Raw genomic sequence first — 13,885 nt, forward strand, 5'->3', positions numbered from 1 at the left:
TCTTTTATTGCTGCTTGATGACTGGGAAGTAGCGATGGTACGAGAAGTCAAACTCCGGTTGTACTTTTGAGTCCTTCTTGTGACCCTTGGCGAGAAGATTCATCACTACAAAATTCACCTTCGTCACGCGCAAGATCTCCAGCATTTCTTGGTCGGGATTCGGGATGGACTCAAGGATTGTGCGGCCCTGGTGAAAGTGCTTGGCCGCGGCCAAGTACAACTCGGCCGAGGAGAGTTTCAATAGGTGCGAGCGCATGAGGCGGAACTCGAAGTACGGCACCATCGGCGGCGTCTTGAGGCACGCGAATGGCGCGAAACGGTGATCGAAACGAATCTTCTCGTTATCAAACATCGCCGCCGGCTGTTGAATGCGCCCATCCTTCACGAAGCCCGTCAAACCCTTGTAAAATCCACCGCACACATTCTGCAAAGCCTGATTGTAGAGAATTTCGCGCACGTAGGGTTTTGCTTTCTTCTTCTTCGATTTGGCCTTTCGCGATTTGGCGCCACTCGATGCTTTCGACTGAGGAATGAAAAGGAATTTAATAATCATTTGAAGTACTTCCTCTCAATAAATTGAATGTTCTAACGAAAAGTTAAGTTGAATTGAAGTGAGAATATGAAATTCACCTGATCAACAACGCAGTCCTGATCCAGCAAGAATGACTCCGCTCGTGTCAGCGACGAAACAATCCAGCCAAACAGGAACTCGTAGAGATACCAGAAGATGTACAGATACTCGTGTACACTGTACAGTTCCAGCTCAAGGCCGGACAACAGGTAGAGTTCCATGGCGCGCAGGCACTGATAGAGAATCCACGTGCCGAAGCAGGCTAAGTATTGCGACGTCGTCTCAGACTTGGAGTCCTGCATGTAGAGATACGTGTCGAGACGCTGCGCCTCCTGCTGCAGCTTCGCGAACTCCTCCAGCAGTCTTGCGAGCTTGTCACGCTGCCTGGCACGATTGTAGCCGCAAATCTGCAGGAAGACGTACATGGTGTGCATGTTGGGCGTGTAGTTGAAGAAGGACTCCACACACTCCCTCGCCTGCGCATTGCTGGACAGAGCATTCCGCGACATGAGCACAGGCGGGGCAATGAACACCTTCGCCGACTCCTTCAAATACTCAATGAAACTGTTGAAGTCCACACTGAAGAGGTTCAGATAGATAAATCTCAGCAGACTCCTGGACAGCAAACACTGCCCAGACTTCTTACTGAAATCCATGAAGAAGTTCAGCGCTGTGTAGAAATGCGTGCAAGCTGTCACTTTGCAGGCCAATTTCAGGCGCTGGATAAGCTCTTCCAGGAACGTGACACTCTCATTTCTATCCTTTATCTTTGTATAACGCGGAAAAGTCGGCGGAAGCAGTCTCTGATTCACCATAGGAGAGAATCCCATGGGATTTGGCGCATCTGCGCCCATTTCAGGCTGTGTTCCTCGCTCAATACTCCTCCTCATGACCAGGATGATGTCCGAGAGATTGTTCAGCTGTCTTACCACATCATTCATCTCCGTCTCTGTGAGTGGAGAACTCTTCATTCGCCAGAGATTGACGAAAGTCTGTAGAAGTACGCGCGCAAACTTCAGCCGACAGACGACAAATTGGATAATTTCTGCATTCTCAGGCGAAGCCTTGCCTTTTCTGCTCAACTCATCCTCAGCCTCTTTCAACATTGAACACGCTTTGATGTCTGAGACATCAGGATAGAGAGTATAGGCAAAAGTGCTTGGCTGAAAGTCCTCTTCTTCGAAGACAGAAGCGCTGAAACGTCATACAAATGCGCGTCATTCAACATTTATACATATTATTCTAATAAAGTCACTTATGCAAATTTCTACACTTATTTACAAAGTCGTTTCATAGTAAATGGTATAAAAAGATTAACTCTCGAGAGTTGCAAGATCAGTTTGTTGATCGAATTTGTGTAAAAATGAAGCTAATCCTCTGTTTTTTGTCTCTAATTCTGGCCTTTGGTTTGATTTCTGCACTTCCACGCCCGCAATCTAACTCTGACAATGAGTGTTGCCTTCCCGACTACAACCCCAAAGGATGCATTCCAGAGTGCACAGAATTGGAAATGCTGATAACAAGAATCTTTCTTCCCGACGAGGAAGTGAAGTAAGTTCATTAAAAGTTGTAGAGAAACTGAATTAACTAATTGCCTATTTTGAAGATCCGCCGATCAATTCGAAAAGAACTTGCAGGAACAAATTCATCCACAGAAGCCAGGATTGTGAATTACTCCTCGAAATCATTTTATATGCAAAATGCATGAAATAAATGTAAATTTCCCACTTTGCATGTGTTTTTCTTGTTTAAACCAGTTAAACGAGTTTAGTTTGCATTTTTAGGAATACCTCGAGATCATTTAGAAGTTACTCACTGTGTTATGAATTTCCTGATGTAATCTGTGAGTTTGTAGATTGCACAGCAAAAAGCTTTCAGACTCTTTTCCTCAATGGCATGCGGAAAGTGCATATACAGGCATGTGAAGAGAGTTTGCGCCAAGGAGTGGCCCTCTAGCCAGGATACCAGACACGAATAGATAGAGTCGAAGACCCCAATTAATTCTCGGTACTCCAGATTGTCCAGTTTCAACTGCCCGCTCTGTGAAAAATCCCAAAAACAGTAAGAGCCTGAACTTTGTTATCCTCCGGAAAACTTTAACTTACACTGACAGCCGTGTGGAAGCGCAGCGGCTTCTCTTTCTTGCAGCACATCCCAGCATCCATTTTGGGGTCCATCATCTCAATAGCAGACATTGCCTCGAACAGCCCAAATAGCTCATGATGCATCAGTTCGCCCAATGATAGATCCTTAATCGCCACGAAGAAGTCTTTGGTAATGTCTTTCCACTCATAGGTGGGTGTGCTCTTCTCCATTTCACTTCCTGCATCACCCTGACTCTCCATTTGTTCAAGACTCATGGGATTGGAAACTTCGTCTTCAGTCCTGAACTGGGATTCCTCCTCAGAAGCCTGCCTAACCTCACATCCAGATTCCTCTTCAGTTTGCCTATGATTCATCAGAGATTTCCAATTGATTTCTATTTAGACTTTTGCTGTAATATCTCACCTTTGGTTTTCACTCATTTTTCGTGTGATTTGATGGGCACTTTCGCGGAAATTAGTCTTTTCCGTGGAGAAAAACACAGCACATAAAAATTTTTCACTTGTCTTTCTAGTACTGAATAGTTCCGACGGCAGCACTGTCGAAGTGACGATTTGCGCCAAAATATCCTAATATATCTTCGCGAATAATTGCTGCGTGGTGAGTGTGAAAGAAACGGGATATTCGTAGATTCTCATTGGATTTGTTATTTCAAAATACAAAGAGTGAAATATTCCTTAAATTAAGCATTGTCTAAACAAAATTCGACATGGTGTAATTCCTCTTCCGTCCACCGATATATCGCGACAACAGCGCTCTCGCGGCCGACTTCACGCAGTTGGTGGCTGTGTCAAAAGTGAGCCGAGTGGATATTTCATCACAATCATTTGCGATTAAAATAAAGCGGCCGCGTCTCGAAATCGCTCCTGAAAAGTGCCGTGACAGGAAATAAAGTGCCCCGAGAGTGCTTTTAGAGTGAAAAAGAGTGGAATAGTGGTGAAGCATAAAGTGAAAAAGTCACGTGAAAGTGGAAGATAAATCCCTGTGACAGTGCATTGAATTCTTCCCCCCGGAAAAGACATATTTTCTGAGATACCGTAAGGATTTTCCAAAAGTTTAGGAATAAATCTACAAAGCAGTGAAGGAAAAGATAAACGACAAATCGGAGGAGAAGGTGAGAAAGTATAGTGAAAGAATATATGGGTTAATTGGGCAATTGTTGTTGAATTTCCTGAATCTCTTTGCTGTTTTCGCTATTCTGCACTTCCGGACACTGTCCAGATCTCTAGCCAGGAGTCAGCGAGAGTGAGAGTGTTTATTTCGGGAAAGCTCCACGAGCGTGTGTGTTTGATTTATTGATCAATTTTCCGACTAAGAATAAACAGACGCTTTAACGGGGTGAACAGAGATCACTTTAAAATGCATCATAATTTATTCAGGGAGTTTCAAGAGGAATTATGGCCAGTCAGATGATTGGGGAAGCCCTAAAAATTAGCCGGAAAATCAATTGATTGCGTGTGAAGTTGACAAGCTGAAGGAATGAAAAATTAAGGATTACAAAGTGAGGAGCCAATAGGAGGCGAACAACAGGGAATCCTGAATTCGTATTGGCCAAGAGAGACTTGAATTTCCAAGAATATAGAGATTATTTTCCAAAAAGTGGAATTCGCATTCTTTCATCCGCACTTTCTTCAGGTTAAATTGAGTCCGTTGTACCGTTTTGAGTGCCTCGCGAATTTCCCTTCTCTTCTCTTCTTTTTTCCTCTCCAGCAGCGCATTTAATTGGCCTGGAAAAGACAATCTAGCGTCGCAGAAAATTCACGGTGCGGCAAATTTCACGTCCTCATGGTGACTTTTCCGCGGCGTCACGCCATCAGTCTTATCACGGATCTTTGCAAGTGATAAGAGCGCTTTTGGGGATTTTGGTGGGGTTTATGTAAATGATAATCATATTGGTGTCTAAATTCCTTTTTGCGGAATCGCAATTGATGGAATCATTGGAACGCGAAAAGTCGGTCAAGAACACTTTATCAGCTGACAATTCATTAGAATTTGACAAGAGACACAAAAGGCGTGTTTCAATAAGTATTTTAATGAGGGCAAGTCAGATAGGGTCATGAATTGGTGAATTTACAGCTTATGAGATTCTTGTTGGATTTATGGAAAGTTGGAAATTCGTTTGAACCTCATTCCAATTGGGTTTATTTGGTAAAACTTCAACTCTTCTTTTGGAACTGTCTTCATAGCTTAGATCTGGCCATATTTCTCTGCCAAATACTTTTCAACTGATAAGATAGTTCTTCTCTGTGTGTTCTTGTTTCAATATTGTAAATATTCTAGATAATTTTCTTAGACTTCGCTATAATTTCTTCATAGAGATAATTCTTCTTGTTTCTGTTAACATTTATCAAATGATTCCAATGATTTTTCAGTATTATCAATTCTTGATGAACTCTGTGTATTATAACATATTAATTACGTTGTTTTCTGAATAAGCAGATTAAGCGCACAAAATTAGCAACACACACACATAGTTGTAGACACAAACTCTTGAATTAAGCAATCTCGGCTGCAATTGATGAGTTGTTATCTATTGAGTGAATTCAAAACGTATTTCTTAGGTCAAGAGCGTAATTTCGCGATATTCTAAAGAGTTTCCGCATTACTTGTTATCTTTTTTCTGTAAATCTTATTGATCGAATGATTTTTTGCAACCTCAATCCACTTCACTTTTAACATGGAAGAAACGAATTGCAGGCAAGAAAACGAGTTGTTGGAAAAGATGTGGAGGAAAAAGAGACGTTGGAATTACCGTATTTTGCTATTGACCTTAAGAAAAAGATGCTTCAGCGTATAGAGTGACGAAATGACAAATTCTCACTTTATACATTTTCTTGTTTCTTTTCAGGATTGGCAGAGAGGATCATAAAAGTGGATGATCTGTTGTAAGATGTGAGAAGTGTTGATTGAACAATTTAATTTGGAAATATCAAAGTGAGAAGGGAAAGAGCGACTTTTGGACAGTGAAAGATGCCGACACTCGTTGTGGATAGAATTCCATTGCCCAGTCTGAGATTTTACACGATTCTCAGCATTCTGTGGGTCAGTGTTTGCTTGTACTACTCAGTGAAGGTGACTAGGGATCCGGACTGGAAGCTGCACACGAACAATACGTCTATTCCGGTCGGGACGCTGCCGAAGATTCCAGAGGGCGTCGCAGATGTCGACCGAGGGGAGCAAATTGATATTGAGGGCGTCCTGGAGAGCGCCGTGAAGATGCCAGAAGAGCCGCCTGATGGTCTGTTTGAGGAGAAGGCGACGCAGAAGGATCTGCCTGACATTGAGCTCGAAGAGAGGATCGTGAATGACACAAGAACTCTGGGAGCTCACTTGAGGGATGTGGTGACCTTCATGTCGCAGGAGCCGACGTGCATTTGGGTGAGTTAAAAAGTACAAACAACAATCACTTTACTGGGGTTGACTTATCACTTCCTAAAGGCACGTTATTTTCTTGGAAAAGATCGAGGAAGTTGTACTTCATAATGATATTAATTAGTAGAATTGAGTGGACAAGAGATTGTCTGACAATTAAAGTCACTTTTTTGGCATCCTTTCACGCTTTATTGGTGCTGTTATAGGAGTTTTGCACTCACTATCACTCATATGAAGTGCATTCGCGAGGCACTGAGAATTGATTAACGATTCGTATTGAAAGTTGAAAAGCGCATCGAGAGTGAAAGTTCAGTATTTGGAGTTGCATCAAATGCAACTGTCCGTGACCTGAAATTGCTCCTTGCGCTCTCCTAGCTGATATTCTTTGTGCAGGTGAGCGACAAATCTCTGGCCACGTCACACTGATCAATAGCTCGCGGTGTTCGAGGTCAAAGAGCCGATTGTGAATGAGCGCACAATTTTCTATATGGATATGAAAGCCACATTTCTCGTCTTTTCATTCACTTTGCCAAAAGAGAGAGAGAGAAATGGAGGCATTTGCGCGGGAGGCCAGCCAGAAAAGGTACAAGATGACCTTCGATGGGCTTTCAGAGCCAAAAAGTTGATGATCTACAAAAGATTAGCTAATCTGTGTATGTCTGTTATGATTGGATTTTGAGCAAAAACGAGCGTTAAATAATGTGCAAAACCACAAATTGGACTACAATTTGAAGGCCCTTAAGTCTCGTTTGAGCTTTGGAATTCTCCAGTAGGACATTTGCGAATTTCAATTTTTCAAAGCCTCCATATTACATGAAATTTTAACCGATAAAAATGTTAATTATATCATATGCTTATGGCTTAGCTATGCCAAAAGAAATTGTCACAAGAAATTTCATTTCTGAAATGTGAGATTCTGATTTTGTGGACCAAAAACCGATGGTCTTCTTACTCACAACTTATCATTTGACTTCGAGAAATATCCACTTTCTAGTGTAACCGTGTAAAGCTCGCGCGTGGGTGGGAATTTTGGGTCGGTCCAATTAATTGCAAAAATTATATGTGAAATGTTGATAATTCGCCCTGTAGGTAAACAGTAAACAAAATGTGGGCCAAAAACACTCATTTTTCTAACCAATCAATTCCTCATTCTCACCAGATGATCGACCAAACAACGCAATGAGTTAAAAATACGTGAATTTTTTGCTCAACTGCAATTAAACTCGTGTCTCTTTTTGTTCAATGCCAAAGTCACACACATTTTCTCACTTTCTTGCTATTTATACTGTGTCGTGTGTGTTATGAGAGTCTTGCAAAGTGTCTCACTTGCCAATTTTGAATATCTGCCTCGAGTCGAGCCAGAAAGGAAGCTGAACAGAATGCCATAATATCAATAGCGCTGGACAGATTTTTCCACCATCATCATTATCATCATCTCTGTGATTCGCGCAATGTATGATCTTGCCTTCACACTGAAATTCAATTCTCAAATCGACAGACCTTGAAGTAATTTGCACAAGAAGTTTCTTCATATCGCAAAGAGAGAGGGAGAGAGAGAGAGATACAAAAAAGCCAGGCGCCGCGGAGGAAATTAATAGAAAATTGCGTCAATTGATATTGTTTAATTTCGCAGCTGTGCGGCAAAGTACAAAATTGTTGAGCATTCGTGAACAAGCGGGAGAGAAGAAAAAAGCTGAGAATGCAAAGAAATTCACGCGAGTTGTGTGTGATTTTTGCCTTCATAAAATCAACCCGTGTAAACAAACATTGTTGTTTGTGGCACATGAAAAGTAGAAGGTCTGAAAGGCAAATAAGAGATGCATGATATCCATCATTTGTCCCTCCTCATGTGAAGTCAATATTTGGAAAATTGTTCGTTTCAATCACCCAACAAGGCATTCAGTCGTGTCAATTTGGAATTCACACATTCGCATATGGTGAAAAAAAAAATTATGGAAATCTAATAGAAAACAATTTAGTAAATATAAGAAGTTTTGAAGCTCATTTGCAATTGCAATTTCCGCAATAAATCCATTGAATGTTCAGGTTTATTGACTGTCTTTGAAGCGCTTCGTTGACGAGTTCGTAGTGAAGGGAAGACGGGGCTGTTTTGGTCTCAAGGCAATAATTTAGAATTCATTTAGAAATGATCTTTGATATGGTCAAATATTGTATGATATGTTAGATGAGTAGTAAATTTTCTTTCCCCTAAAGTATGGTGGGAAATATCACACTGTAGAACATCCCATCATCTTATGCAATATGCTTAAGAAAGAATCTTATTTTATTAATTCGATTAAAATCACTTGTAATTCTCCCTATAATTTTGCAAGTCCGGCTTAGTTGATTGAGTCATAAAGTCAACATACAGTGGCAAAAAGCCTGAAACTCAAGCGGCTGTGATTCCGTAGCCTTGATGGCGCACCTCAGAACCATCAATACACACAGCGCGAGTCAGCTGTTTGCCTATATGTTTATTATGGGTATTGTTAATCAATCAACCTCAATCAAGAGTTGACTCTAATATCACTTCATGCTTGTGGCCCAGAAGACAATTTTTCAATTGACACTCTTTCCTTTCTTGCAGACACTGATAAATATGGCCTATTGCTGCTTGATTCTGCTTGGCAAATCTATCCAAAAGGTGGTTTTTGGTGAATTGCGAATATCGGAGCAACAGGTGAGTTACTATTTGAGGTCTTGCTGTGAATCCCTTTCTCACTTCCTCTCTTTGTCTTGGCGCAGCACCTGAAAGACAAGTTCTGGAATTTCGTCTTCTATAAATTCATCTTTGTCTTCGGCGTGGTGAATGTACAATTCCTGAATGAGGTTAGTCACAGTGTTTCCGCAAAAAGAGAAAGCAATCGAGTGTGTATGACAAATCTTTCTGTTTTTTCAGGTCGTTCTCTGGGTGTCTTGGTTCTCAATTCTTGGCTTTCTGCACCTCTTGTCGCAACTGTGCAAGGATCGCTTCGAATATGTGAGTTTTCCTTACTCTCTTGCCACTTTAATTTCCGCGATGGATAATCAAGCAATAAATCAGGTTTGGATTTTTACGAAAGTGCGGCAAAATATTACTGATAAATTGCTGATAAAATTAGTTCAAGTTCAGTGCTTGTTTTTCTTCCCACCAATAATTTCTGAAAAACCTTTTTGCTACCATTTGAATTGGTGTGCAAAAAAAAACACTAAAGGCAGTAAATCTGGGCTTCAATAGCAATATGATTCAATAACAAGTATTTGATAGATAAAGATCAATTGGATGTGCATAAAAAGTGAAACAATTAACAAATCAGACAAATCAGATGATATTTTATCCGATAAAACGATAAACTTTCGTTGCATTGACGTTTTGTATGATTTGACTTTGAATTGAGTTTTGAAATGATAAATTCCTTACCAGAAAATTGTATGCTGTGTTTGATATTCTTTATATTTTAGAGGTCCAAAAAAAGATTTAGGCCAATTTATATTTTATGTATCACATAACGTATGTAACGAAGGTTCGGATATCGAATTTGAGAGAAATAACATTTTTTCAATCTCTGCAGCTCTCTTTCTCACCCACAACACCGGGTTGGTCACACTTCCGCCTCGTGGCCCTACTCTCAGCCATTCTCACCCTGTCAGGCCTCATGTTTATCATCAGCATCGGCGTGGGACTCTTCCATGGCATCAACACATTCGCCTTCATGGCGTCCGAGGTGAGTCTTGGCAAAAACATAATGTTTTGCTGTGTGCCAAATATTGCAGAGGAGTTTTTGGCACTTTCTTGATCCCATTCTCAGTGACTCATCACGCTGTGTTGTGGCTTATCAATGAGACAGAGCTCATTCAGAGCTTTCTCTCCTTGAGACTAAACTATAAAATCTTCCCATTTTTTCACTGCTAATTCTTCGCATCATCAAACCACAAATGAAGGTCTTGCCCCAGAAAGAAGGAAAAACACATGAACTGGAAATGGCCAATTAATACTTTGAAATGTTCTGCAAAGAGTGCTTTAAAAGGAGTTGAGAAACTGAATGTAAAAAAAGATTTTGACCTTCCTGACCACAAAAATCACAATGCAAAAGCCACACACAATTGAGAGCGTTTTATCTCAAGTTTGAGCCAAGTTAATTCATGTGTTGCGTGATAAATTTCTACCTAATTAATCATGAAAATGTGAAGAGGGAGAGGGAGAAAAAACGCGTTAAACACGGCGACGAAGGAAATAATAATAATAGAATTTTTCTCAATATTGAAATGTTTGTGAGTCGCACACGTAATAAATGTTGCCAGCAATAAGAAAAATTGTGACACAAAAGTTGTAAAATCCGTGTTATAGACAGATTCATATTCAAATTGCCATAATTTGCCGAGTAATTGAAGATGATGATGGATTTTTATCCAATTTTCGCCTCCTAAACAAATCAATTGATTAATGATCTTTGGGTGTTTACGCTATTGTTGCCACATTGGTGGAATTCCTAATGAGAATGGCTTGATGAAAACATTCTGAGTATGAGTCAAATTCGCGTGCCCGCGAAGCTCGAGAAAAGGCTCATGAACTTTGCCATGAATTTTTCATTATCACGCAAGGAGTTAACATTTCTAGGGCAGTTGAAGCTCAACTGAGGGTAATGTTCGCTGGTAATTTTCTAAGAAGGTGATAATGGAGTGAATTTGAGAACTGATATCTTGGCAAATTCATGGCGTCTCTGCTACAAATCTGACTCTGTTGGATTATAGTGAAAGTTTCACGAGGCCATGGAAATAACTTTCACTTATTGTCCTTTTTCTTAACACCTCCATCACGAGTTGCCATTATTACGCCTCTATTATGCCTGTAAATTCAATGAGTGAGCATCGAGAGTGAGAGCGCATAGATTTTGTCGCCTTGAAATTGTGTGTAAAATCTCGAAAAACGAGTCAAGATTATCCACTCACGAGCAACTCATACAAATTACAGACACACCGCAAAGAGCGCACGATTGTGAGAATTCTAATAATTATTATGATTGCAAGAAGAGCACAATTGAGAGAATATCTTCAAAATTGACACTCTCGAGTGGATTCTGAGGCTCTTCCTTCTTCAATTCTATAGAAAAGTGAGGGAGATTCGCATAAAAAGACCCACACACAGAAAATCAAATAAAATATTTTGAGGCAAAAAAACCACTTCATATTCTCGTGTGTTTTTCTTTGAGTTCTTTTGTGGACATAGAAATGTTGCGAAATAGAAAAATATGTTCACTGAAAAGTAACAAATATTTATCTGAGAAATTATCGGGACTATTTTTGAAGGGGAAACTTGAGATATAATTTGGAAAATCACGCACTTTTGCCAGTAGCGAAATAAGTTGGAAGGACAATGAGGAGAGCTTTTCGAAAAATATCAAATCTATCTATATAATTTTTTAGTTGTCTGACGGATTCTTGTTACGTTTCACAAACAAAAAGTTTCATTGGAAACTACACCGTTGATTATCACTGTGTCTTCAGAGAATTACCGCATTTAAAGTGGTATTTTACTTAGAAAAACCACGGAAAATTCATTATCAAATGACTAAAGAGCTTTTTTCTTCCCCAGTGCGTTCTGTTGTCTATTCGCACATTGCACGTGTTGGTGCGTTACGGCCTGTTTCTGTATGACATGAGGAACGGCGGTCTGGGCGGAGAGGCCGTGTCATGGGACAAACGTGGACCTGTAGCGTATTACATCGAGCTGGGCTTCGAAGTGGCCGCTCTGCTGGTGGATTTGCTTCATCACCTGCACATGCTGTTCTGGAGCAACATCTTCCTCTCGATGGCCAGCTTGGTAATTGTCATGCAGCTCCGTTATCTCATTCATGAGATCCAGCGCAAGATCAAGAAGCACAGGAATTACTTGTGGGTGCTGAATCACATGGAGAAGAGTTATCCACTGGCGACGGCCAAGGATTTGTCTGAGAATTCGGATAATTGTGCCATTTGCTGGGAGAAGATGGAGTCAGCGAGAAAGCTGCCCTGCTCTCACTTGTTTCACAAGTAAGTAAAAGCCTTTTTTTCTGTTTTCAAGGAGGCTAATGATATATTTTTTACAGTTCCTGCCTACAATCGTGGTTGGAACAGGATACAAGTTGTCCAACATGTCGTTTAGCGCTTAGTGTCCAGAATAATGTGACATTGCATCCCAACATGGACAGAATTGATGAGCCAGAAACGGCGGGACGTGCCAACAATCACTTCTTCCACTTCAATGGTAAATTTTAATAAGCTTACGTATAATTTTTCGTTGGGGTTTTTACGATAAAGGAAGCAAATTGAATAGTGATAAAGTCAGACGAGGTTAATTAAGCAAAAATATTCCACAATTATTATTTTTTTGGGTCTTTGAACTTTGTGTTTAAGTTGATATTTTTGGTGTTTTCCAGGTTCGCGATATGTTTCGTGGCTGCCCAACTTTTCGGTGGAGGTGACCAATATCAACAACATGCTGAGGAATGAGCCACCGACTCACACTCACACCAGTCAGATTCGCAACATGGCACTGCAAGTGCAGCAGATGTTCCCTCGATATCCACTTACGGTGATCATTGGCGATCTCACAGTGACGCGCTCCATTGAAATCACGATTGACAATATACTGGAGGGGCGATTGCAAGTGCCGGCGCGCTTCCAGGAACTCGAGGGTGATGACTTTGGCGAGCCTGGCAGTCGAGCGTCCTCGTCAGACGCTTCTCCAGACAATTCTGGAGCATTTGCCGCCAATTCGGCGAGCGACTACTATGTCAATCCGGTGTTTTCGCGCGCCTCCACGAGTTCCAGCTCTTCAGAACCGGGTGGCTACGAAGTGGAGAGGAAAAGCAACATCTTCGGGAACCAGAGTGATTTGCTGCGCGACGATAGTGTGGAGGACGTGCCGCTGGGCGATAGGTTCTCCAAGAGCAGCGAGGAGAGGGAGAGAATCCTGCAGAGGCGGAAGGAAATGTTGGTGGCGCTGGCGAGGAAGAAGTACCTGGACAGGAATCGATCGGAGCTGAACCTGCGTCATCGCACTAAGAGCAATCTGCAGGAGTGAGTCTCTGGCGCTGTGCATGGCGCATTAAATTATTACACTGCAAGATTATTACAGAAATTAGCTGTAGGGATTATATTGAAATAACCAAGACTGCATCCTGAGAGAGCGATGATTGTGTGTGCGTGTGCTCGAAGAACGCAATGAAGAAGAGCACTGGGGGCTTTTTTGTCCAGAGAATGGAGGATTTTAGGAGATGGGATTTCACGTCACAGCTTCGCTTCGTGATTGATCGAAGAGAGCAGGTGTTTATTAACAATTTCCTCGAAACTTATATAGAGCAACATAAACTGCTGATATTCTTCCTTTTTGTACACATTTCAAAGCCAGAACTGATGAAGATTAGAATGAACTGTGATATGCAGATGAGAAGTTTGTAAAGCAGAGTCTTTTCAGTCCGTTTTTGTTCCAATTCCTCGGCAAAAATACCCTTCAGTGCTCATGAGGAGATGTTTTCTTTCTGTTAAATAAGCGAGTCAACTGAATTTAATTCACACTTACTGCTGTTTTCAGTCTCTTCTGTCGTCCTCGCGATTCAAGCTAGAAAGTTTTGTAAATAGATGTAAAAAAAACTAAAGCCCTGAAAGTCGCTTCGAGAATGAATGGCAAAATACCGTCCGAAAACTCTGAGAATACTTTCCTCTAATACTTTTGGCGTGAGATTGTGAAATTGAGGAGAGTAGATTTTGAGTCAGAAGGAAGTGTAAATGAGTTTAGGAGCTGATTTAGGATTAATTTTAACTGTATTTGTGATTACTTGTGCATAATTGTTGTAATTAAATCAAATGATAATTTAAAAG

At 41.0% G+C, this 13,885-nt stretch overlaps 2 protein-coding genes and 1 long non-coding RNA gene across 4 annotated transcripts; 2 read left to right on the top strand and 1 right to left on the bottom strand.

Moving 5' to 3' along the window:
- Positions 1-4: 4 nt before the first annotated feature.
- LOC132260173 (N-alpha-acetyltransferase 35, NatC auxiliary subunit homolog) lies at positions 5-3,188 on the bottom strand. The gene is made up of 5 exons (XM_059758136.1): positions 3,080-3,188; positions 2,677-3,019; positions 2,388-2,611; positions 631-1,765; positions 5-523 (listed from the first exon to the last, which is right to left on the bottom strand). Exons 1-5 carry the CDS (start codon positions 3,094-3,096, stop codon positions 5-7), a joined length of 2,238 nt encoding a protein of 745 aa, XP_059614119.1. The 5' UTR covers positions 3,097-3,188.
- LOC132260175 (uncharacterized) lies at positions 1,894-2,301 on the top strand. Its single transcript, XR_009468347.1, has 2 exons — positions 1,894-2,122; positions 2,178-2,301. It is a non-coding gene; the product is annotated as an uncharacterized LOC132260175 (long non-coding RNA).
- Positions 3,189-3,412: 224 nt separating the features above from the next.
- On the top strand, positions 3,413-13,884 carry LOC132259414 (E3 ubiquitin-protein ligase AMFR-like). Of its 2 annotated transcripts, none has more exons than XM_059757042.1 (9): positions 3,413-3,788; positions 5,523-6,052; positions 8,634-8,726; positions 8,792-8,875; positions 8,946-9,089; positions 9,598-9,750; positions 11,619-12,055; positions 12,112-12,269; positions 12,442-13,884. In XM_059757042.1, exons 2-9 carry the CDS (start codon positions 5,645-5,647, stop codon positions 13,086-13,088), a joined length of 2,124 nt encoding a protein of 707 aa, XP_059613025.1. In that variant the 5' UTR covers positions 3,413-3,788; positions 5,523-5,644; the 3' UTR covers positions 13,089-13,884. The 2 variants fall into 2 exon arrangements, with proteins under 2 accessions (XP_059613025.1, XP_059613026.1); XM_059757043.1 differs by having other exon boundaries at positions 8,946-9,026.
- The last annotated feature ends 1 nt before the right edge of the window (position 13,885 follows it).

This window comes from Phlebotomus argentipes, unplaced genomic scaffold (assembly GCF_947086385.1).
Source record: "Phlebotomus argentipes unplaced genomic scaffold, Phlebotomus argentipes genome assembly scaffold_18, whole genome shotgun sequence".
Taxonomy (NCBI): domain Eukaryota; kingdom Metazoa; phylum Arthropoda; class Insecta; order Diptera; family Psychodidae; genus Phlebotomus; species Phlebotomus argentipes.

Bases quoted from the DNA above. Each gene is read 5' to 3' on its own strand.
- LOC132260173 (XM_059758136.1), bottom strand. The intron at 2,612-2,676 runs GTAAGTTAAAGT...GATTTTTCACAG, and splicing joins GCTTCCACACGGCTGTCAGT to AGCGGGCAGTTGAAACTGGA. The intron at 524-630 runs GTGAATTTCATA...TTCATTCCTCAG, and splicing joins AGGACTGCGTTGTTGATCAG to TCGAAAGCATCGAGTGGCGC.
- LOC132259414 (XM_059757042.1), top strand. From the start codon at position 5,645: ATGCCGACACTCGTTGTGGATAGAATTCCATTGCCCAGTCTGAGATTT. The intron at 8,727-8,791 runs GTGAGTTACTAT...GTCTTGGCGCAG, and splicing joins TGCGAATATCGGAGCAACAG to CACCTGAAAGACAAGTTCTG. The intron at 9,751-11,618 runs GTGAGTCTTGGC...TTTCTTCCCCAG, and splicing joins TCGCCTTCATGGCGTCCGAG to TGCGTTCTGTTGTCTATTCG.